At 41.5% G+C, this 25589-nt stretch overlaps 1 protein-coding gene across 1 annotated transcript; it reads right to left on the bottom strand.

The window, feature by feature from the left end:
• Positions 1 to 1086: 1086 nt before the first annotated feature.
• LOC309702428 (protein NLRC3-like) lies at positions 1087 to 24165 on the bottom strand. Its single transcript, XM_082527146.1, has 5 exons — positions 22448 to 24165; positions 18366 to 18539; positions 10759 to 10932; positions 4100 to 4146; positions 1087 to 3951 (listed from the first exon to the last, which is right to left on the bottom strand). Exons 1-5 carry the CDS (start codon positions 24061 to 24063, stop codon positions 3431 to 3433), a joined length of 2532 nt encoding a protein of 843 aa, XP_082383272.1. The 5' UTR covers positions 24064 to 24165; the 3' UTR covers positions 1087 to 3430.
• Between the last annotated feature and the right edge of the window lie 1424 nt (positions 24166 to 25589).

Genomic DNA, 25589 nt, shown 5'->3' with positions numbered 1-25589 from the left:
CGGTCTGCCAGCCAGACCGTGACAAACTAACTAATTAACAAACAAACAAACAAACAAACAAAACAGTATATAAAATCAAAACAGATAAAATCAAAACAGATAAAATCAGTAGTTAAATGTAAGTTTTGAAATTTAAGCTTAAAAGTGTGGATTTGGTGCTTTATTCAAATGCAGCTGAGAACAGGTGAGTCTTCAACCTGGATTTAAATAAACTGAGTGTTTCAGCTGATCTGAGGCTTTCTGGGAGTTTGTTCCAGATATAAGGAGCATAAAAGCTGAATGCAGCTTCTCCGTGTCTGGTTCTGACTCTGGGAACTGATAAAAGACCGGATCCAGATGACCTGAGTGATCTGGAAGGTTCATACTGGGTCAGGAGGTCACTGATGTATTTTGGTCCTAATCCATTCAGAGCTTTATAGACCAGCATCAGAACTTTGAAGTCTATCCTCTGACGGACAGGCAGCCAGTGTAAAGACCTCAGAGCTGGACTGATGTGGTCCACTTTTTTGGTCTTAGTGAGGACTCGAGCAGCAGAGTTCTGAATGAGCTGTAGTTGTCTGACTGATTTTTTAGGTAGACCTGTAAAGTTTAAACCCTTATGCTCCTGCTAGGGCTTTAAGGTCATCGTCACAGTTACTGCTTGCTCAGCCCAGATCTCGACTTAAGACTAGAGGTGATCGATCGTTTGCTCTTGTCGCACCTGTGCTGTGGAACAATCTCCCGATTGGCATCCGGGCATCTGATTCTATTCATTCTTTTATATCACAGCTTAAAACATATTTTTTTAAACTTGCCTTCTCCACCTTTTAATTGCTGGTTTGTTTGTTTGTTTGGTTGCTGTGACCTATTGACCCCTTGTATTAATTCCCTCCTATCTTTCTATTGGTGTCTTTTATTATGGTGGTACAGCTTTTATCTTGCTATTACCCATGTGCTGTAGTCATTCTTATTGGTGGCTTTTATCTGTGAACATAACTCGTTATTTTTATTTTTCCGTTATCAATGTTTGAACCTTTTTATTGTTTTATGTAAAGCACTTTGGTATGCCCAAGGCTTTTAAATGTGCTCTATAAATAAAGATTGTTGTTGTTGTTGTTGTTGATGCTGTTACAGTAATCAAGCCTACTAAAGATGAATGCATGGACTAGTTTTTCCAGGTCCTGTTGAGACATCAGATCTTTTATCCTTGAAATATTCTTGAGGTGATAGTAAGCTGACTTTGTTATTGTCTTAATGTGTTTTTCTAAGTTTAGGTCTGCATCCATCACTACACCCAAATTTCTCGCCTGGTTTGTGGTTTTTAGATGTATAGATTGAAGTTCTCTGGTGACCTGTAATCGTTTTTCTTTGGCGCCAAAGACTATTACCTCAGTTTTGTTTTTGTTTAGCTGGAGAAAATTGTGGCACAACCAGTCATTGATTTCCTCAATGCATTTACCAAGAGCCTGCACAGGGCCTTGGTCTCCTGGTGACATTGTGATATATATTTGTGTGTCATCTGCATAGCTGTGATAGTTTATTTTGTTGTTGTTTATAATCTGTGCCAGTGGGAGCATGTAGATGTTAAACAGAAGGGGTCCCAAGATGGAACCTTGGGGAACTCCACATGTGATACTTGTCTGCTCAGATGTGAAGTTACCTGTTGATACAAAGTATTTCCTGTTTTCTACGTATGTTTTGAACCAGTTTAGTACAGTTCCTGAAAGACCTGTCCAGTTCTCCAGTCGTCTGAGTAATATGTTGTGGTCAACTGTATCAAATGCTGCACTGAGATCCAGTAAAACTAAGACTGACATTTTTCCACTGTCTGTATTCAGACATATGTCATTAAACACTTTGGTCAGAGCGGTTTCAGTGCTGTGGTTCTGTCTAAAACCTGACTGGAAGGCATCGTAGCAATTATTCTGTTTTAAGAAGTAACTGAGCTGTTGAGAAACTGCTTTTTCAATGATCTTACTTAAAAATGGGAGATTTGAGATCGGCCTGTAGTTGTTCATTTGTGTCTTGTCAAGATTGTCCTTTTTCAGTATAGGTTTGATTACAGCAGTTTTTAGTGGTTCTGGAAACACACCTGATAATAAAGAAAAGTTGACGATCTGTAACAGGTCTGACTCTAAAGTCTTTGAGACCTTTTTGAAAAAACTTGTTGGCAGGACATCTAAACAGCAGGAGGAGGAGTTCAGTTGACCTAAGATGTCCTCCAGGTCTTTGCTGTTAATAGGTTGAAACTGTTTCATGGTGTTTAAACAGTTTTTTGGTGGACACAGTACATATCCTGGATCTGCTGTTGATGTACCAATTGCTTGTCTAATTTTTTGGATTTTTTCTGTGAAGAATTTGGCAAAGTCATTGCAGGCCATGGTCGAATGAAGTTCAGCTGCCACTGACACAGGAGGGTTCGTTAGCCTGTCAACTGTAGAAAATAAGACCCGAGCATTATGGCTGTTTTTAGTGATGATGTCAGAGAAGTAGGACCTCCTTGCATTCCTCAGTTGTAAATTATAATTGTGAAGTTTCTCTTTATAAATGTCATAATGAACCTGGAGGTTTGTTTTTCTCCATCTGCGCTCAGCTTTCCTACACTCTCTTTTTTCATTTTTCACCAGTGTGGAGTTTCTCCATGGAGACTTTTTCCTTCCAGAGATAACCTTCACCTTAATGGGAGCAATAGTGTCCATTACATTTAACATGTTAGCATTGAAGCTATTGACGAGCTCATTGACTGACCCTCTGGACAGGTCAGGTGTTAATGGGAAGACCTGGTTAAAAATTGCACTACTGTGTTCAGTTATACACCGTTTTGTGATCACTGTTGTTGATATATTTATGTGGGCTGAGATTTTACTTTCAAAGAAAACACAGTAATGATCAGACAGGCCCACATCAGACACAGTAACCTTTGAAATGCTCAGGCCTTTGGAGATCAGTAGGTCAAGAGTGTGTCCTCTATTATGTGTGGCCTCTGTTACATGCTGAGTCAGCCCAAAGTTGCCCAGAGTGTTACTCAGGTCTTTAGTCCCTTTGTCCTGAGGGTTGTCCACATGAATGTTAAAATCCCCAACAATAATTACACAGTCAAAATCAACACAGATCACAGACAGCAGTTCACTGAGGTCATTAAAAAAGTCTGTGCAGTATTTGGGAGGCCTGTAAACATTAAGAAACACAACTTTGGATGGGGCCTTGTACATCACTGTCAGCAATAGACTCATTCTGCTGTGTGGACAGGAACACATGTGACATCACTTCCTGTTTGTTTGTGACTGAAGAAGTTTACAAGGAATCATTTAGAAGAGTTTCAAACATCAACTGATTGAATCCATGAATCTGAAAACGTGTTTGTGAGTGAAAGAGACAGACATGTACAGACTGAACTATCTGTTCAACAGTCAGAGTGTTTCTGTAACAGGAGACACTCTTTACACTCCACTCAGCACAGGGACACTGAGGAACCAGGATAGACTGTAAACCCAGGATAAAGAGTTTGAGTGAATGTGGTGTTGAAGGTGTGGAGGTGGATCAGAGTGTCAGAGGAGACTCTGTAGAAGGACAGAGTGCCAGCAGGACAGTCCACATACACTGCTGCTCTGTTAGAGACAGAGGAGGAGGAGATGGATGTTTGTATGTCATTGTGCCAGACATGACGAGGACCATCATCAGAGCAGCTCAGACTCCAGGACTGATCATTTCCTCCAAACACACAGTCATCACTGCCTCCTTTCCTGCTGATGCTTCTGTAACTCACTGATATATCAACGCCTCCTCTCCACTCGACCTCCCAGTAACAGCGACCAGTCAGACCATTTCTACACAGCAGCTGACGAACATCAAATCTGTCTGGATGATCAGGATATGACTGAACCTCCTTCACACGTGTCACCTTCCTGTTGTTGTCAGACAGTTGGAGCTTTGTGTTCACTGTGTTTGTGTCGATTGTGAGTTGACAGGAATCTGATGGAGAGAACAAACACAATCCAGCTGCAGTTATTGATCCATCATCTGTTCATTGATTGACACTTTGATGATGACTCCTGACATGATGAAGATGGTTGAATGTGTGCTGCTTTGTTTTCATGAATCCCATTAAAAACACACTTACACTTCCTCAGACCTGGTCTCAACCATCGGACTCCAGCAGGCTCCACCCTGAAAGGAGGAGGGGGGTCAGAGCAGCACAGTCAGCATGCACACATGGGCATTACATGGCTCTCACACACACACTGTTACACACTGAGCTCAAAGCTCGGCTCCACTGTTTTATTCAAAGAAATCTACATTTATTTATCAGCACATTTAAAAACAGCTTGAGCCAAAGTGCTGCACAGAGTAGAGAGAAAATAGGAAACATACACAGTAATGACTATAAAGACTGGTCAGGATTGAAAGCTACAGAGTACAAATGTGTTTCCAACCGGCTTTTAAAAATGTCCAGTGTTGGTGACGACCTGATGTGAAGGGCGACTGTTCCAGAGTTTGGCTGCAGCCATCGATAAAGCTCACCTCTGTTTTTACGTCTAGTTCTGGTCAGAAGCTGCTTATCTGCAGACCTGAGGGCTCCACTTGGATTCTTTTGTTAAAGAGAGATAAGATGGAGCCAATCCATTCACAGATTTAAAGACAACCAGATCTGGAAGTGGATTCTACCACGTACTGGTAACCAGTGGAAAAAGCTGGTGATGGGTCGTCTAGCACAGACCCACCGCTGGAACCAGACAATTGATGAGGGAGAGAACTGTGACAGCGCCGTTCCTTCACTTGACCTCAGTCGCTCTCGTCTGCTCCCTCGTAACACTGCTCTTTATTGAGCTTACATGAATATGCACAAGTTCATTATGACGTCTTACACAGGTATGAACAAAGAGTACCAGTCTGTGCATAGTGTGTGTGTGTGTGTGTGTGTGTGTGTGTGTGTGTGTGTGTGTGTGTGTGTGTTTTCCAGATGTGACCCTGTGACACCAAAGCTGGTGCTAAGAGTCCAGCGGTCCCCCTAACAAAGGGCTCTCATACTTAACCAGACACAGAGTAGGTGTCCTCCTACACCAGGGGTCTCAAACTCGTGGCCCGCGGGCCAATTGCGGCCCGCAGGACGATAGTTTTTGGCCCCACCTTAATATGAAAATGTAATGTTAGTTTGATAATGTATGACACTTTACAGTGTTGTGGGCGGAGCTGAATTAACCCACCAATCAGGGTGGGATATGGATCTCAGGGGACACCAGCCGGGCTTGATGCAAGCAGGGAAACATTTCTCAATGAGTCAAAGGCTACGTTCACACTGCAGGCGAAAGCGCATCAAATCCGATTTTTTTGATCCTATGCGACCCATATCCGATCATGCTATGACAGTGTGAACGGCGCAAATCCGATATTTTCAAATCCGATCTGGGTCACTTTCGTATGTGGTACTGAATCCGATACATATCCGATGTTTTAGAAAGCGACTGCTGTTTGAACGGTCAAGTCGCATTAAATCCGCCTTTTACGTCACCGACACAAGACTGAAGCCAATTATCAGCGCCAGAGAAGCGCCCGAGAAGACATCGCGAACGCTTCCTGGCCATCCAGTGTAGATGTCAGTGAAACTGTTGGGAAGACAACATAAACATTTTATTTGTACTGTATAATCTGCAGATTCTGACAGAAATCTACAGCTATCCTTTGAAGCACTGCTCCTCTCTTAAACGGCGATAAGGATCATTATTAGGTTATCTACATTATTATGTAAATAACAAAATAACTTAAAGCAAAAATTGGGAAACGTGAAGTCCGAAGTCTTTATATTAAGGGCCATCAGTCAAACAATATTGTTGCTCTGGGTCTAAACAGAGCGCGTTGTGTGTGACATCTTCTTTTGCGCATGCGGGCCGCTTTGAGCGTTCACACTAGAGAGCGTTTGCTGTCGCATTTTATTTGTAGTGTGAACGAGCAGACAAAAAAATCGGATTTGATCAAAAAATCGGAATTGAGCATTAAGACCTGCAGTGTGAACGTAGCCAAAGTTCCAGCAGCGTTGCCCTGGAGTGTTTCTTTCTTTCCTGTGCCTGGCTGGCTTCCTCCTTTCTATTGGGCAAACGCCGACATTCGCCCCAGCGCGCTGCGTTCACAACACTTCAAAAAAAGTTGTTTTTTTTAAGTTGCTGCCCAGCGGGACATTATACGTATATAGATTTATACACACGTCAGTGGGATTTAAAGTTATTTTTCCACAGAGAGAGATCTCATATTAACTCTCACAGTTATGCGTAGGCGGCGGGATAAAAGAAAAGTCATGAACTCAATGCAGCCCAATTTAGTCTGCAGTCACATAGTGACACCTGTTCATCGGCAACAACAGTCCCCGGTAACCCGGACTAATTATAGGGTCGCACCGTAATTTGTGGCTCCATGTTTTTATTTGCATCACTCCGTTTGCATTGCAGCAAACATGAACATTACATATATTTCAATATAATGTAAAAGCAGTCAAAACAACTAACATCAGAAACAGCTGATGTTATTTGTTATATGTCACGGTGTCATTTCCGCTTCTTTCTCCTGTAACAACAGCCCGGCGCCGTGAGCAGTCGCCTTTTTTGCGCTCGCTATCCCTGCACTTTCTACCATCTGCAAACGCCACGGTGTTCGTGTCGTCATGAAAGACATGAACATCGAGCGTAAAAACAAAGGAGACTGCTACCGGCTTTTTATCTGCCGATCGCCGTGCTACGGTTGCAAGAAAAAGAAGCAGAAATGACGTTCTCTACGCGTTGAGACGTTCCCCGTCCGTCGGCTAAACGCTTGATTGAAACTTCAATGCGACAGTGACACCAAGTAGAATTATAAATGTCACATAGCCCCAAACATGTCTTTTTCAAAGCCTGCGGTGAAGAGAAAGGTTGGTGATGAGCACCGACAATTTCAGGAAAAGTGGGAAATGCAATATTTCTTTGTTGAGCACAGGGGCACCCCGACCTGTCTCATTTGCACAGAGAAAGTTGCGCTGCACAAGGAATACAATTTGAAACGTCATTACACAACTAGACATGCTGAGCTGGATGCAAAATACCAGGGAGACGAGAGAGCGAACCGGGTTGCCAGTCTTAAAACAGATCTACTGAGGCAGCAAGATTTCTCCAAGAAAGCAACCAAAGAGAATAATGCAGCAGTCGGAGCCACGTGGTTAGTGAGATGATTGCTAAAGCAGGGAAGCCATTCACAGAAGGTGCATTTGTCTAAAAGTGCATATTGCAGGCTGCAAATATAGTCTGTCCGGGAAAGAAAGGTCAGTTTAGCAACATCAGCCTTTCTGCCAACACCGCAGCAGATCGCATTTCTGACCTGTCAAGTGACATTTATGACCAACTGTGTGAGAAAGCCAAATGTTTCAGTGTATACTCAGTCGCTCTTGATGAGACCACAGACATCACCGACACTGCCCAGCTCCCAATGTATGTCCGTGGTGTTGATGACAGTTTTGAAGTGATGGAGGAGCTGCTCACAGTAATTCCAATGCATGGCCAGACCACCGCTCAGCAGATATTTACAAGCTGTGTGATGCCATTGAGAATGTTGGTTTGCCATGGAAGAGGTTTGTTGGAATAACAACAGATGGAGCGCCATCAATGACAGGGAGGAAACATGGACTGGTGGCACAAAACAAACTGGAAGAGGAAGGCGTGGAGGAGGCCATTGCTCTGCACTGCATCATCCATCAGCAGGTCCTTTGCAGCAAATGCCTGAAGTTTGACAATGTGATGTCTATTGTTGTGAAATGCATCAACCAAATCAGATCCAGGGGCTTAAAGCACCGAAGGTTCTGTGCTTTTTTAGAGGAAATGGAGTCAGAATATGGGGATGTGCTCGACTTCACTGAGGTACGTTGGCTCAGCAGGGGAAATGTATTAAAGAGACTTTTTGAGTTGAGAGCAGAAGTGAAGCCTTCATGGAGAAGGATGGAGTTAGTGTTCCTGTGCTAACTCATCCCAAATGGCTCATGGACTCAGCTTTTCTTGTTGATATGACACATGAGCTTAATGTACTGAACAAGACGTTACAAGGCCAGGGGCAACTTGTCAGTGCTGCCTATGACAACGTGAGAGCATTCTCCACAAAACTGGCGCTCTGGAAAGCTCAGCTCTCTCAGACAAACCTTTGCCATTTCCCAGCATGCAAGGCACTCGTGGATGCAGGCACACCATTCAGTGCTGACGAGTATGTTGATGTCATTTTGATGCTACAGGAGGAATTTGATCACAGGTTTGCTGACTTCAAGACACACAGAGCCACCTTTCACATTTTTGCGGACCCCTTCTCCTTTGATGTGCAAGATGCCCCTTCTGTGCTTCAAATGGAGCTCATTGAGCTGCAGTGCAACTCTGAACTCAAAGCAACGTTCAGGGAGGTGAGTGGAAAAGCAGACAAGCTTGGACAATTTTTGAGAGAATTGAGCCCTAGTTTCCCTCGGCTTTCCCGAATGTTCAAGCGGACCATGTGCCTTTTTGGTAGCACATACTTGTGCCAAAAGCTTTTCTTCACTTTGAACTTCAATAAGTCCAAGTACAGGTCCAGACTTGCGGATGATCATCTTTAAGACATACTGAGGGTCGCAACTGCTTCCTCCCTCAGGCCAAATCTGGCTCGGCTATGCGAGAGGAAACGCTGCCAGGTCTCTAGCAGCAAGGAGTAGGCAAGAGAAGCCATGTTCAGAAGAACAGTTCATTTTCTACAGTGTTCCATTCATGTTCAGAAGAAGGTTATAGAACTGTTAATACAGACATTTCAATCTAAATACAGCAGATATAGAAGACTGAAAGAAACACACAAGTTCACTGACTAAAAATATCTTATTATTGTTTTATTTATGTATTACAGATTGATTTATTTTCTTATTAATTCTTAATTTGTTTATTTATTTTTCATATTTTGTGTTAAAAAATAAAAATAAAGAGATTTGAGAAGACTGGAATTTTTTAACCATGCCTTTCTTGTGGAAAACCTAATGCGGCCCACCCTCACCCAGACTCTGCCTGCAGCGGCCCCCAGCTAAATTGAGTTTGAGACCCCTGTCCTACACCATAAATCAGTAAGAAAGGGTACGACCTCTCTCATGGCCCCAAGTGGTGTGTGCATGCCAGAGCACTCTGGAAGGCACGCAGAGTCTTTACAGACTACTAAGGATCAAATCTCTATCATCATGCAATCGATTATAAAATTAAGCATGTATGAGTAAATATTTCTAAGCATAAATGACAATCAACAATATAAACCTTACAGCTGGTTTTGATAACAGAATTGATTTGTTTCTCAAATGAGAAAGAACTATCGAGAAACACTCCTAAATCTTTAGTTCTGAACTTTTCCAGTGGGCCAAGGTCGACATTATCTGCTAATGCTAAATAGGCTGCCGTTATTAACTAATGCTAATTTGATGTGAATTAGCATTATGCACTAATGCTAACGCTTACTTTTTAACAATGTGAGTAGCTAATGCTAACACTATTTCCCTTAACTTTATAACAATGTGAACGGCTAATGCTAACACTCTTTTTCCTAGCATTACAACATCTGAGCTGCTAATGCTAAGTAGGCCGCCATTAGCACCTACGTCTAATTTAAGGCAAATATGCATTAGAACCTAATGCTCATATCGTTTTCCTTTGCTTTATAACAATGTGAGCAGCTACTGCTAAATAGCATTAGCTAATAACAGCAGTCTAATTTAATGCAAGTTAGCCTCATTTGCATTATAACGATGTGAGGAGTTAATGCTAAGTATGCTGCCATTAGCGGCTAATTCTAATTAGGGGTGAATAATTATTACCAGCTAATGCTAATATCGTTTTCTCTTTTTCCTTATAACAACTTGAGCAGCTAATGCTAATAGCATTATATTTTGTAAGCAGTTAATGCTAAGTAGGCTGCCATTATTAACTAATACTACGTTGACGTGAATTAGCATTATGCGCTACTGCTAATACTGTTTTCCCTTACTTTTTAACAATGTGAGTGGCTAATTCTAAGTACGCTGCTGTAAATAGCTAATGCTAATTTAATGTGAGTTAGCATTATCCAATAACACTGTTTTCTCTTACTTATTAAAAATGATAGTAGCTAATACTAATACTCTTTTCCGTTGGGTAACAACAAAGTGAGGAGTTAATGGTAAGTAGGCTGCTTTTAGCGGCTTATTCTAATTAGGGGTGAATAATTATTAGCAGCTAATGCTAATATTGTTTTCTCTTCCCTTTTAACAATGCGAGCAGCTAGTGCTAGGTAGGCTAGCTGCTCCTGTCTGCCTATTTTTCACACACACAGACTGAAATGATTCACAGCCTTGTTTCATCCTTCTGTCAGTGTCACTGACTGTCACTGTGACTGTGGACATACAGCATGGGAAACATACACATGGCTCACACTTTATTAGGTGGTATTAGTGGCCACTATCTCAGGTATAGTACACCTGTGACCTAATAAAGTGTATCTAAAGATACAAAATGTTGTCTCTGTCCAAATATTTATGGACCTAACTGTAGGTCTACTTTTAATGAAACTCTCAACATGACTTATCAGTTATCATTAATGTTCCTGCAAACAGACTCCTTGGAGACTCCCTACATAAATATCCATGTACTATCCAGCTAGACTAGTGTGTCTGTCCCTGAAAATATTCCTGCATGTGTGATTGTTCATGTCTCATCTGCAGGAAACAAACAGGAAGTGAGTGAAGGACACAGAAAATGTTTCCAGCTCTTCCTCCTCTATCAGACATTCTCTCCATACCTGAGAGTGTCCAGTCTCCAGCCTGGATCCTTCAGTCCAGTCTCCAGCTGCTTCATTCCTGAGGGACCTGGATGATTGTAGCTCAGGTCCAGCTCTCTCAGATGGGAGGGGTTGGAGCTCAGAACGGAGGCCAAAGAAGTACAGCCTTGCTCTGTGATCAGACAGCCTGACAGACTGCAGAATCAGAATCAGAATCAGAATACTTTATTGATCCCTGGGGGAAATTATTTAATACAAGTCAGAAAAAAAAAAAAAGAATACATAAGAAAAAAGAGCTAAACTAAGAGAAAAGCAGGAGCGACTGTAACAGGCTGCACGCTGGTTGGCGCATGCGCACTCATGCAGACACACAAAACAACAATCCGTCTGTTATCCATCTCTATGGCAGCATAACTCAGGGATGGTTCAGGGTCACCTGATCCAGCTCGAACTATAAGTTTTATCAAAAAGGAAAGTTTGAAGCTGATCTTCAAAGTAGAGAGGATGTCTGTCTCCTGGACCCTATTTCAGGAAGCCGGTTTAGGGCAAACTCTGAGTAAGTATACCCTGAGTTAACGAAAACTCTGGGTTTTCAGTTTCACAAAGCGAGTTTAGATTAATTTTGAGTGAGTCACTATGACACTCCGTGAAGCTAACCTGCCCCCTAGCAGGTTTACTTCAACTAACCCTGACGTTCTCCGCCTCTTTGTCAGAAACCTGACTGTAGGAAGTGTCAGACATGGCGTGCCCCTTCCTTGAAGAGCCAGTAGATGTTGAAGCCCAAATTCTCCGCAGAGCTCTCCGCCGGGAGAGCGTGATTAGAGCGTGTTTGGACATTTTATCATTTCCTGATGATTTCCTGTGTGAACGTTACCGTTTGTCAGCACAATCTACAATTTATTTGAATAACATCCTCAGGCCTAATATTGCTCATAAGACACATCGCGGACATTCTCTCAGTTCTGTACATATTATTTGTATTGCACTTCGGTTTTTTGCAAACGGGAGCTTTCTGTATAATATTGGTGACGCTGAGCACGTTTCCAAGGCTACCGTCTGTCGGGCAGTCAGGAATGTTACAGTTGCACTGAAACATCTCCTGTACTCGTCTGTGGTGTTCCCCGGTCATAGACCCACAAGATTTATCAAAGAGGGATTCCACAAAATTGCAGGTATCAGGATGAACAAAACTTAATTCATGATGTGGTGATACTTGAACTACTACTTAAATTTTACATTTATTTTCAGGGTTCCCAGGCGTGATTGGCTGTACAGATGGCACTCACATTCCAATCATTACTCCTTCAGTAAATGAAGGAGACCATGTGAACAGGAAGTCTTTCCACAGCATTAATGTACAGGTACATAGTTCCCTGTAGCATTTCAAACTAAAAAATTTTTTCATTATAGTAATGGATGCTAATTTGTGTTCTCTGCACTGTGAAGATCATATGTGATGCTGCCAACATTATCACAAATGTGGAAGCCAAGTGGCCAGCCTCTGTGAGTGGTGGTGGTGGAGGACCCCCACCTGTTTTTCGGGCCTCCGCTTTTTTTCTAGTGGCCATAACGGGTCACATTTGAGCATACAGAGTAAGCAAATATGTACTTGTAATGTGCTCAGATAATTTCAATACGTGCCTACAGAAAGAAAATTAATGTAGCCTCTAACTGCAATTGATTTACATAGGACAAACAGACCAAGCACTATGGCTCATAATACAATTTCACCTTACCTGTTTGGACTATATTTTTATATTTCATTTTTACTTGCTGCCAGGAACGTTTGGGGCCTGTTGGGTTGCACCTGCGCTCACATCACATCACAAAATAAAATGTATAAAATAAAAAATAAAATATAATAAATAACGTGTTAAATGGGTGGAAATCCCTAGATCAATGTTTAAATTAACACTCATGCATTGACTCTGTTGGCTATGTTTTGCCATGCATGCTCCCTTTCTTTTGCAGCTGAGGCTGTGTTACTTTTTTTTCTGCAAAATTTGCATGTTATCGGCATATGCTGCCATCAGAATTTCGGCCTCAAGCGCTGTAAAATACATTGACCGCGCCTTCTTTCCCTCCGTCTCCATGGTGACTCGCTTAATCTGTGCTCCACTAATCAGGGCTTTATGTATCCTCGTGCGCGCGCTTAACTTGGGGTTAGAGCAACTCCGAGTTGATTGAACTACTTGTTATCAGCTTTTCTGAAACCGAATATTCCGAGTTGGACAGTTCGGTGTTACTCAACCCTGAGTATCGTTTTTCACTCTGAGTTTTCTAAACCGGCTTTCTGAAATAGGGCCCTGAACTCAAACTGGGAGCTGCTTCCACACCCAGTCCAACATAGCCAGGCTTTCTTTGCTGCTTTGACAAAACAACAAATCCCAGTCAGAGATGATGAGCATCATCACAGTGATGATCATTTCTCTGTAACCCAGGCTTTCTACTTCAGGATCTGTGCACGCTCACAGAACAAGGAGACCTTTAAACATCATTTCACTAAATGGATGGACTGAGCTCGGCCTACAGATGAACTGGATTAATAAAGATTTGACCTCAGTGTGCTCAGTGTTACTGTCTATTCCTAACATATTCCTAACATGATAGCTGCACTTTAGAACTCTAAAACTGGAACTGACACATATTTAAACTCTACATGTCACTCAGTACATTCAGTTCTGACACTCGCCCACAGTCCAACAAAGGAAACATGGAGATCACATCAGTTTGTCACCAAAGTCTAATTATTCCAGAGGGCAGTGTTGATACAACTAAAGTTATTTTTAAGCAAAGTTGAGTTTTTTATCGTCGGAGTACTTCATGTCTGAAGTATCACTTAAATGCATTACACGCTGTTGATAGCAGCAAACAAACCACCCAAACAAACAGAGTTGGGAGGCTTGGGCAGACTACGTAGATTCAGCTAGTGGGAGGAGTCAAGATAAACCAAAGAAAGACAAGCTAACAGACGCCAGAGTGAAGTGAGTAGCTACAAACTTCAGGCCGATTAGTGTTGTTGAAGAAGTCGGTCTGAGGAACGTTCTTAGGATCAACAAATGACGGCATGTATGATCCTCCCTCAAGACGCACCATCACAAGAAGAACACATGAGCTGTAGAAAAAGGAGAGACTACGAAAGCCACGGCGTTACAACGTGCACCAGCTGTTGGTCTCTCTGTAGACCCGGGAGTTACAGTACATGATATTAATGAAGAGTGGGAGCTGCATTCTATAGCAAACAATTTGTTATGAGGTAATCAGCTGATCTTACTTTAACCGGAAGCCCTTCACAGTAATTGCAAAGCCTTTATTTTGTCCAACTACCATCAGTTCGTCTGTACTGATGGTAACTTAAAGTCACACTAATGCAGTTTAGTTTGTATAGTGTAAGTAGTAGAAGTATACTACAGTACCCTGATCACTGATAGGATAGATTTATGTAGATATACACCTTTGTGTTTAACATTACTGCATTATAGTACTGTGATCTTTGACCTTATATATGGTTATGTTAGCTATACTGACGTATGCATATAACTGGATATGTATCTTATCTATTCATCTTATTTGTCATGTATTTGTATTGTGTACTTCCTTTTTGTAAGAAACCACACACGTGATCACAGCCACAAGAATCAATCAGTGAAAGAATAAAGTGCCTCAAACCAAACCTTAAGCTCCTTATTCCACACGCTGGGCCTTCAGTGGTGCTCTGGCTGACACACCAGAGTGACTGGAGTGCTAAAGAGTGAATCGGACACACCAGTGTAATCCCTGATATCTCCACTACATTTAATCGTCCTTCAGCCTGTGGCTGCAGTTAGCTGGTCTGCTAGTTAGCTGGTGTGCTAGTTAGCCGGTGTGCTATTTAGCCGGTTCGCTAGTCAGCTGGTGTGCTAGTTAGCTGGTATGCTAGTTAGCCGGTTCGCTAGTCGGCTGGTGTCCTAGTTAGCCAGTGTGCTAGTTAGCCAGTTCGCTAGTCAGCTGGTCTGCTACTTAGCTGGTTTGCTAGATAGCCGGTGTGCTAGTTAGCTGGTGTGCTAATTAGCAGAAATGTGACTTTACAGCTCGGCCTCACTCACTGACATTAGTCAGATATGACTGAATCTATATCGCACTTAAAGCTTTCTGTAAATGAAAGGCTCAGCGAAAACGAGGCACTTCAGTCAATTTTAAAACACACACTCTGAATATAACCTGATCCAGACCAGGTTATAGGTTCAGCATCAGTAACCACGGTGATGTAGCCAGGTAAACACTTATGCATTTATGCTCACAATCACTCCAGTTAACCCAGCATGCATGTTTTTGGACTGTGGGAGGAAGCAGAGAACCTGAAGACAACCTAGACAGGCCACACTATCACCCTTATTTACAGAATTATAATTTAATTGGGTGATAAAGTAAAGAAAATAAATATTTTAATAAAAAAATATTCATAAATGAACTATTATTCAAATGGGTGGCTGTAGCTCAGGTGGCAGAGCAGGTCAGCCACTAATCAGAAGGTCGGTGGTTCGATCCCAGGCTGCACCCTGGCTGCATGCCAAATATCCTTGGGCAAGATACTAACCCCATGTTTGCCTACTGGTGGTGGTCAGAGGGCCCGGTGGCGCCTGTGTCCGGCAGCCTCGCCTCTGTCAGTGCGCCCCAGGGCAGCTGTGGCTACAATGTAGCTTGCCATCGCCAGTGTGTGAATGTGTGTGTGAACGGGTGGATGACTGAATGTAGTGTAAAGCGCTTTGGGGTGCTATGGACTAGAAAAGCGCTATACAAATGCAGGCCATTTACCATTTATTATTCAAGTAAGTAAGTAGAATATATTTATATAGCACATAATCTCGTTTGTATAGAAATGTCTTCAGCTGCTTTTTCAAAGAGTCAGTGGAGTCTAGACAGCATAAAGATAACAGCAGGGAGTTCCACAGCCTCGGTGCCTGAAAAGCTCGATATCCACGTGTGTTGAACCGAATCCGTGGGACCAACAGTGACCTCTGACCTAAAGACCTAAGTGCTCGGTATGAAACATGAGGTTTCAACAGGTCAGCGATGCACTGAGGAGCTTCACCATGTACAGCTCTAAAAGTTATGAGTATAATGTTAAAATGAACCCTAAAATTTAGTGGCAACCAATGAAGAGAAGCCAAAACTGGAGTAATGTGTGACCTCTTGTTTGTGCCAGTTAAAAGTCTCGCCGCAGCATTCTGTACAGTGTGACGCTCCAGAGCTGATTTGTTGAGACAAGTAAAAAGACCATTACAATACTCCAAGTGAGAAGAGATAAAAGCATGAAGAATCATCTCAAGTTCTGCCTTTGACACCAGTCTGAGTTTAGAAATGTTTCTTAGATGATAAAAACAGTTTTGAAACAGTTGTTTAGAGAGTTTCTCAAGCAACATTGAACTGTCGAAAATAACACCTAAGTTTCTGAGACTCGATTTAATGGAAGGACCTAAAAACTGATCTGCTGCCTAATTTCTGAAGACATGTGATCAGGAGCAATGATCAAAGTTTCTGTTTATCCGTATTAAACTGGAGAAAGTTGAAGTTTCACAATTATTTGATTCCTGAAAGACAATAATTTAAACAAGAAAATGTATCAAACTGAGAATCTTTGAAAGAACAGTATAACTTAATGTCTGAATGTCATCAGCGTAGAGATGACAAGAAATATTATTGTAATATCTGATAATTTGGCCTAGAGCAGGGGTGGGGAACTCCAGGCCTCGAGGGCCGGTGTCCTGCAGGTTTTAGGTCTAACCCTGGGTCAGCACACCTGAATCAAATTCATTACCAGGCCTCTGGAGAACTTCAGGACGTGTTGAGGAGGAATTTAACCATTTAAATCAGATGTGATGGATCAAGGAAACATCTAAAAACTGCAGGACACCAGCCCTCGAGGCCTGGCGTTTGTCACCTGTGGCCTAGAGGACGTATATAAACCAAAAAGAGAATCGGGCCTAAAACAGATCCTTGAGGTACCCCAGAAGGCAGAACGGATGTTTCAGACAACACATGATTCATACAGACAGTCAAAGATCTCTCAGATACAGTAGATATGACAAACCATTTTGAAGCAACACCAGTAATCCTGAACAAGTCCTTCAGCCTATTTATCATGATGCTGTGATCAACAGTATCAAAAGCAGAGGAGAGATCCAACTCAGTACACTCTCCAGAGTCTGCTGCCATCAGAATGTCACCACACACTTTAAGTTAAGCCATCTCAGTGGAGGACAGTTTACAGAAACCAGACTGGAAAATGTCCAGAACACTGTTTTTCTCCAGAAAGTCGATAAGTTGTTCTGCAACTGTTTTTTCCAAGTTCGTTCAACGATTCATTACAATCAGATTTAGTATAGACTGGTACACGAGGAATATCAGGAGAGACAATTTTCATAATTGTATCAAACAATACTTTGGGATTGTTCTTTTCTGAAGCCATTAGATTTGAAAAATATTCAGTTCCAGCTTTTTTATCATGTCGTTAAGTGAGGATATTGATTCCTTGAGATGTACTCGATGAACCTCAAGCTTGGAAGCCTTCCATAAACGTTCTAACTTGACAGAATATCTCCTGAAATTTTGAGTATTTTCATTTATCCAGGGATAGAAATTTGAAGAATGGACAACACTTTGCTTCAGAGGTGCCGCTGTATCTAAATAAAGTGGACAAAGTGTTGTCTCCAAGAGTTTAGCTGATTTAGAGTGGCCAGGTACGGTGAGTGTGCTCCGGTTAAAGAACACGGAGGCAGACTTCCAAGTTCAGCTGATTTATTCGGTCTGTAGTGATGATACAGTCACCTGACCTAAACCCAGTGGAGATGGTTTGGGATCAGTGTTGGGCAAGTGACTTTGAACAAGTAATTATAGTTAGTAGTTACCAAGAAGTAACTAGTAACTATACTACTAACTATAGTTAACTCTACATAGTTACTTAGAGTTAAAATATTGTAAGTTACTAAAAGTAATTAATTACTTGAAAAGTAACTATTGTGTTACTTTAAAAAAAGTTCAACCCTCTGGGGTCCAGGGTATAATTGGCCATTTTTAACTACTTTTGTTTTGACCTCTATATTCCACCTTTAAAAACTATTTACTTTGCCTTGTTTGGTATCATTCTTTTCAGCACAACCTCACGTGTCTGAATTTATAGCTATGTTTTCATTTTGACAAACTGTATTAACACAATTGACCTAAAATCAGACAAAAAACAATATGAGTAGAAAAAGTTATATTTTTTACTGTTACAACCACAAACATGTTTAATAAATCATTAACTTGAAATCTAAATATAAATGGTGAATTTTAATATTTTAATAATATTTTAATAATAATAATAATAATGGATTGCATTTATTATTAAAGCCCTTAAAGTGCTTTACAATGCCACTATTCATTCACTCTCACATTCACACACTGGTGGAGGCAACTACAGTTGTAGCCACAGCTGCCCTGGGACAGACAGAAGCGAGGCTGCCATATTGTAATAAGTAATTCAGAGTCCAATTATCCACTCAAATGTAAATAAAAGTTCACTTGACAGCTGTATAAAGGTTACCTGTTTATACAATAATATAAGTCACATTTCAAATGATCATCTGTGGAAAAGTTTGAATCCTGACCTGAGAGTTTCCACTGCACACTGTGAACTCTTTAGTCCAGCAGACAGAAGCTTCACTCCTGAATCCTGCAGGTCAGAGTTACTCAGGTCCAGCTCTCTCAGACTGGAGGACTGGGAGCTGAGGACTGAGGACAGAGCTTCACAGCTTCTCTCTGATAGGTTACAGCCACTCAGTCTGAAAAATAAAAGACAGTCTATACAACAAATACTCATGTAGAGTTTGTTAATACATTTCACAACATTAAATGTTGACTTTCTATTTTTAGAGGAAACATAAACATACTAAGAAACAACATCATATGTATGAACTTAAATAATTGAATAATTCTAACAACAAACTGTTTTCTGATCTGACCTCAGAGTATTCAGTTCACAGTTTAAACGTTGTAGTCCAGCAGACAGAAGCTTCACTCCTGAATCCTGCAGCTTTCTGATACTCAGGTCCAGCTCTGTCAGACTAGAGGACTGCGAGCTGAGAACTGAGGACAGAGCTTCACAGTTTCCCTCTGAGAGTTCACAGATGTTAAGTCTGAAGATAAAAACATGAATAAAGATTGATGTTAAAGCAGGGGCGGAGCGTGAGGGTGGCTTACTGGGCTTAAGCCCGGGTTGTTTTGTCAGAAGCCCGGGGTCTTTTGGAGTGCAATTTTTTCATAGTTAGATGCCTGGCTGACAACTGTATAAAACAAAAAGTACACACAATATTCGAAGCACATAGTGCACACTGAGGGAATTTACGACTGTGCGTGAATCCCCCCTGATATTGGTATGATCCGAGCTCAGGCACTAAGCGACTGAGCGAGAGGGCGGGGCAGCTGCTGCCTGTGTGCGCTGTTGGAGAAACAGAGCTAGCCATACTAAGGAGAGCTTAAGTTTGACCAGGTACCAAAGCAAATCATTCGTACCGTACAAATAATGTAAATATGACGGTGAACCACGAAAGATTGATATCAAACTGATCACTTGACCAATATTACGTTACTTGCTCTTCAAGTGAATCAACAAATGGCGAAATGAAAAGCAGAACAAATGCTATTTTTTTAGAGTCTTAGCTTACGTGTGTTTATTTCATATTTTCAGTTCTTACCCTCCCCGACTAAATCGGTTTCAGTTATGTAGCCTACTGAAATATAAGAATGGACATTAGAGGCTTCTTTCAAAGAAAAAACTCAGGTAAATGTTATTTTATATATTATGCTTACTATGTTGTTCAGTATATTTCTATGCAAAACAAGAGGAATTTCAATACACAGCAGTATATTCACAGTTTAAACCAGATATTTACATACACTTTATGGAAAACACAAGAACATTTTTTTACTGTACAACATCAATTTAGAGTAAACTTGTTTTGTTTTGGATAAATATTGAAATATCTTTTGAATTAGTTAAATGTCAGAATAAAGAGAGACAGAGCTTCTATTTTTTATCACTTTCATCAAATTTAGGAGTACATGTACACTAAGTTTATTGTTAATTAATAAGAAAACTCCAGACGATTCCATTCTGAGCTGAAGAAGCTTCTGATAGGTTAGCAGAGTCCATGTGAGTAAATTGGTGGCACACCTGTGGATGCATATAAGGCAAAACACAGCCTGTTTCTTTGAAATGGGAAAATCAAGAGATGTCAACCAAAACACCAGGAAAAGAACTGTGGAGCTCCATAAGTGTGGCTCAATTTTGAATACAATTTGGTGCCATTTGCAATTAAGAAATACAGACAGTTTATCTCTTTACTCTTAAAATTAACAAATGTTTTTTATATTTATCAATCTAAAAAAATAAACATTTAGTCTGATTTGATGTTACAATTAAAAAAGTGTTTTTATCTGAAGAGTGTGTAAATATCTGGTTTCAACTGTATATTTGATGATTGTCAGCACAAAGAGGGAGAGAGAGGAGCAGAGAGGGAGATGGAGGAGAATGAGGACAGAACAGAGATGGAACAAGAGCAGGTGAGACACACATGTTAGTCAAATGGTTGTTTACCAAAAGTATCACCGTATCATAGGTACTCATGTATCTTGTACCTAGTGTTTCTTTTTAGGTTTGTTATTTTTCAAATTCTATATTAAGTTATGCAGGCTTGTTTGCACAACAAGGCTAAATAATTACATAAACTTTTCTCAGTCTAAATAGTGGACTTTGGTAGAATTAAAAAATAAGTGTAGTGCAGGTCTATGATGATTTTTAGTGCTACTATCATCTAGTTCTGATTCTGGTTCTGTCTTGGTTAAGTCCTCAGTAGTCCTGATTTTGAACTGTTGTAGTCCTGTTTTAATTCCAGATCAGTTCTTGGTCTGGTTGAATTGGGGTTTAGTCCTCGTGTCTTGATACAGGCCCGACTTTGTTCTGCCTTGCTGCTTAATTAAAAAACTAGTTTATGGTGTCCTGCATATGTGATATATTTTTTTCCTATATGAAGTCATTCTTTTTTGAACAAAACTCAAAACAGAGCCTATTAATCTTTCAGTCTTTCAGTCATTTCTAAAATAATAATCCCACATGCATACTACCCTTTAGGGCTAAGCCCCGGGTGTTTCAAATGTCTGGCTCCGCCTCTGTGTTAAAGTGTAATCAGGGTGCAATAGCTTATTGTCTTGTGCTGAGCAGGTTAGTAAAGCTTCACTTTAACTTAGAAATGAATAAAAATGCTATGAAACAAGGATAACTGGATAAAGTTTACCTTTACTGGTTAAATAATTGATTATTTTTGTTAGTTGATATAAACAAAACCAAACATCAAACATATAAACAAACAGAACTAAACAGAATACAAATTGATCTGACCTCAGAATATTCAGTTTGGCGTGTGGACTCTCCACTGCAGCAGACAGACGCTTTACTGCTGAAGCCTTCAGGATGTTGGTACTCAGGTCCAGCTCTCTCAGACTACAGGACTGGGAGCTGACCACTGACAACAACTTTTCACAGCCTTCCTCTGAGACGTTACAGCTGCTCAGTCTGAGAGAGAAAGGGAAAAAACAAAACAAAAAACAATATATGTGATCAAATGAAATTTGTTTATATGTTGAACCTTTAAAAAAAAAAAAAAAAAAAAAAACCTATGACACTATGAGTGCTACCAGTCCAGTGCACACGATTGGTACCTTGATGGTACCTTGCTCAGGGGTACCATCAAGGTAGCTGTTCGGTGGATTCGACCCCTGACCTTATGATCATGGGGCGACCACTCTGCCTACTGAGCTAATACTTCTGTGTACACTATCATACAATATTAACTAAAACAATTATTTTAGAAAATCTTACTAATTCAGTGATTGTTATGCTATTTAACTGTGAGTAACACTGGATTTTAAACACTAGCTGTATAAAACTCCTCCTGTTAAAGGTGTGTATAAAGGAGATGAGCTGAAATGCAGACTTCATGGAGAATGTTTGCTGTCAGGATATATCAAAGACAAAGCAGAGATCCATCCAGTCTCTTCCACTAAGCCCACAGAGGGAAAGACAACCATTCTCACACACACACCTGCATGAAGTTTAGATCACCAGGTAATCTAACTGCATGTCTGTGGACAGTGGGAAGAAACTGTAGAGGACCCAGAGACAACCCACTGTAATTCTGTGGGAACACTGGTTATGGAAGCCTTACAGTTAGATATGAATACTGTCAAGAAACAGGACCTGAGTGGCAATTTCAATTATGAAGCCCAAGTTTTCCCTCCATCCTGGATGAAAACAGGACAGTCACAGCAGAGATTTATAATAAAAAAGGGAGAGTGTGCACTGAAAGTGAGATAAAAAACAAACTGCTGGATTTGGAGACGTGAACAAGCTGACAATAATAAACCTGTCAGAGGGGCTGAAGGATCAGAGCTCATGTTCTTATTGGCTGGGCCTGGATTGTACTTTGATAAGAGATATAGACAAAAATGTGTCAGAAATACTGACACGGCCTGCTGGACTGAAAAATATTTACTGAGTGAATGATAATCATTTAATTCACTATTTTTATGTTTTTTAACTGTTCTTTGAACTCAGCATTTCTGATTTATGTCCCATGGTTTTAAGATTTTTATCGATTATAAGATTTTAAGCAATGAGTTCATGTTTACTTACAGAGCTTTATTGGAGGCTTTGACCACTGGCAGCATTCTCAGAAGAGCCTCCTCTGAAGCAGAGTATTTCTTAAAGTCAAACTCATCCAGATCTTCTTCTGATGACAGTAAGATGAAGGTCAGAGCTGAGCACTGAGCAGGAGACAGTTTACCTGTGGAGAGACTTCCTGAAGTCCTGTATTGTTGGATCTCCTCCACTAGAGAACGATCATTCAGTTCATTCAGACAGTGGAACAGATTGATGCTTTTCTCTGCAGACAGATTCTTACTGAGCTTCTCCTTGATGTGTTGAACTGTTTTCCTATTGGTCTGTGAGCTACTTCCTGTCTGTGTCAGCAGACCTCGTAGGAGACTCTGATTGGTCTGCAGTGAAAGACCCAGGAGGAAGCGGAGGAACAAGTCCAGGTGTCCATTTGGACTCTGCAAGGCCTTGTTCACAGCACTCTGGTGAAAAGATTCTTTTTGGTTTAAAAAGCTAAAACTCTTGGAGGTTATTTGTTTTTGTTCAAGAAGATTTTTTCCAGAGTTGATGAAGGCCAGATGGACATGAAGAGCAGCCAGAAACTCCTGAACACTCAGATGGATGAAGCAGAACACCTTGTCCTGGTACAGTCCTCTCTCCTCTTTAAAGATCTGTGTGAACACTCCTGAGTACACTGAGGCTGCTCTGATATGGATGCCACACTCTGTCAGGTCTGATTCATAGAAGATCAGGTTTCCTTTCTGCAGCTGATCAAAAGCCAGTTTTCCCAGAGACTCCATCATCTTCCTGCTCTCTGGACTCCAGTGTGGATCTGTCTCAGCTCCTCCATCATACTTGACCTTCTTCACTTTGGCCTGAACCACCAGGAAGTGGATGTACATCTCAGTCAGGGTCTTGGGCAGCTGTCCTCCCTCTCTGGTTTCCAGCACATCCTCCAGAACTGTAGCAGTGATCCAGCAGAAGACTGGGATGTGGCACATGATGTGGAGGCTTCGAGCTTTCTTGATGTGGGAGATGATCCTGCTGGCCTGCTCCTCATCTCTGAATCTCTTCCTGAAGTACTCCTCCTTCTGTGGGTCAGTGAACCCTCTGACCTCTGTAACCATGCCAACACAGTCAGGAGGGATCTGATTGGCTGCTGCAGGTCGTGTGGTTATCCAGAGGCGAGCAGAGGGAAGCAGTTTCCCCCTGATGAGGTTTATCAGCAGCACATCCACTGAGGTGGACTTTCTAGGGTCAGTTAGGATTGTAGTTTTGTGGAAGTCCAGAGGAAGTCGACACTCATCCAGACCATCAAAGATGAACACAACCTGGAAGTCTTCAAAGCTGCAGATTCCTGCTTCTTTGGTTTCAGTAAAGAAGCGATGAACAAGTCCCACCAAGCTGAACTTTTCCTCTTTCAGCACATTCAGCTCTCTGAAAGTGAATGGAAATATGAACTGGATGTCCTGGTTGGCTTTGTTTTCAGCCCAGTCCAGGCTGTATTTCTGTGTTAAGACTGTTTTCCCAATGCCAGCCACTCCCTTTGTCAGCACTGTTCTGATTGGTTCATCTCTTCCAGGTGAGGCTTTAAAGATGTCTTCTTGTCTGATGGTTGTTTCAGGTCTGTCTGGTTTCCTGGATGCTGTTTCCATCTGTCTGACCTCATGTTCATCATTGACCTCTGCAGTCCCTCCCTCTGTGATGTAGAGCTCTGTGTAGATCTGATTCAGGAGGGTTGGGTTTCCTGCTATAGCGATGCCCTCAAACACACACTGGAACTTCTTCTTCAGGGTGGATTTAAGGTTACGATGACAAACAGCAGCTGGAAGTTCTGAATAATAATAATAAAAATACAACTTCAACAATCACATTTTACAAAATGCTGATGACAATTTCTGACCCACTGAGAAATGACTGAACACACTGGTGTCACAAGTCTCTCATTTATCCAGCAGCTTAAATCTTTAGATAAATCCTCTTACTGCTCTGCAGACGGTCAGCCAGCTCCTCCTGCTTCATTCTCCTCAGGAAGTCCACTGTGATCTTCACAAATGCCTCTCTGCTGTTTCTCCTCTGCTCATCATCTTCCCTCTGAAACTCCAAGCACTGGGGCTTATTTGGATTCAGAGCCTTCTGGATCTTCTTCAGCTCATTCTTCACAAAAGTGATGATGTTGTCCTCCAGCAGCTGGAACAGAATACTTTATGAATGACCCACCACTCTGAACTTCAGTCTCCACAACATCCACTTCCGTACGATCAAGGGGCATATCATCCACGAAGTCTTTACCAATTATAGGTTTGACTTTATCTTATTAACTGAGACTTTCTCCACAACTCCATGATCCCAAAACGTTGATGCTGTTCATATGAATGCAGTGATTTAAGTGGGAGAAACATTTCACTGGTGTTCAGAGCTGAACTACCAACAGGTTGAGAATCGAAGCCAGAAACTTGGAGATGTTTCAGGTGACTCATACAGACAACTGGTCTTAAAGGTAGATATTAAGATATTACGTATCGGTCCGATACTAACCTAAATTACTGGATCGGATAACGGAGAGGAATAAAAAATGTAATCTGATCCATTAAATATCAAAAAAGCACCTCACAGAACTTGCGACACGGCATAACTCGGCTCATAACCGTAGCACGTCGGAGCAGTGTGCTCACGTGATAGAGCGGCTGTATGTATTTGTAGCTTCGCTAACAACCCGTCATTTCATCTCCGAGGAAGTTTTCCCAGAGAGAAGTAAAGCAAGTGTGTAAGTTCATCTCTGAATGTTTGTAAAGCATTCCAGCGTTAAGCCTAACAACCGATATATGAAGCGACTGCCTCTCTCTCTCCTTCTCCTGCTGCTACTTCAATCATGAAACTGCTTAATGATCAGCTGATCGGCTTTTCTGTCGCGAGTCCGTCTCTCTTGTTTGTTTTTGGCCCACTTTGCACCAGAAAGAGGAAACCAGCGGCTGAACAACAGCAGCACGTTTAAGCTTGATAAGCTGTGGTTAGAATTTATTTAATATTACTTTCTACACCAGGATCCTTTTCTACGTAGCTGACGGCTGGTAACTGTGCAGGGGCGGATCTAGCAAAGTTTAGCCAGGGGGGCCGATAGGGCATGAACAGGGAAAAGGGGGCACAAAGATAGTTAGCTGTCGATGATTTTCTCAGTAAG

This window comes from Aulonocara stuartgranti (assembly GCF_965226115.1).
Source record: "Aulonocara stuartgranti genome assembly, chromosome: 3".
NCBI lineage: Eukaryota > Metazoa > Chordata > Actinopteri > Cichliformes > Cichlidae > Aulonocara > Aulonocara stuartgranti.
Note: the sequence above shows the minus strand (reverse complement) of the source record. Positions and strands in the feature narration are given on the sequence as shown.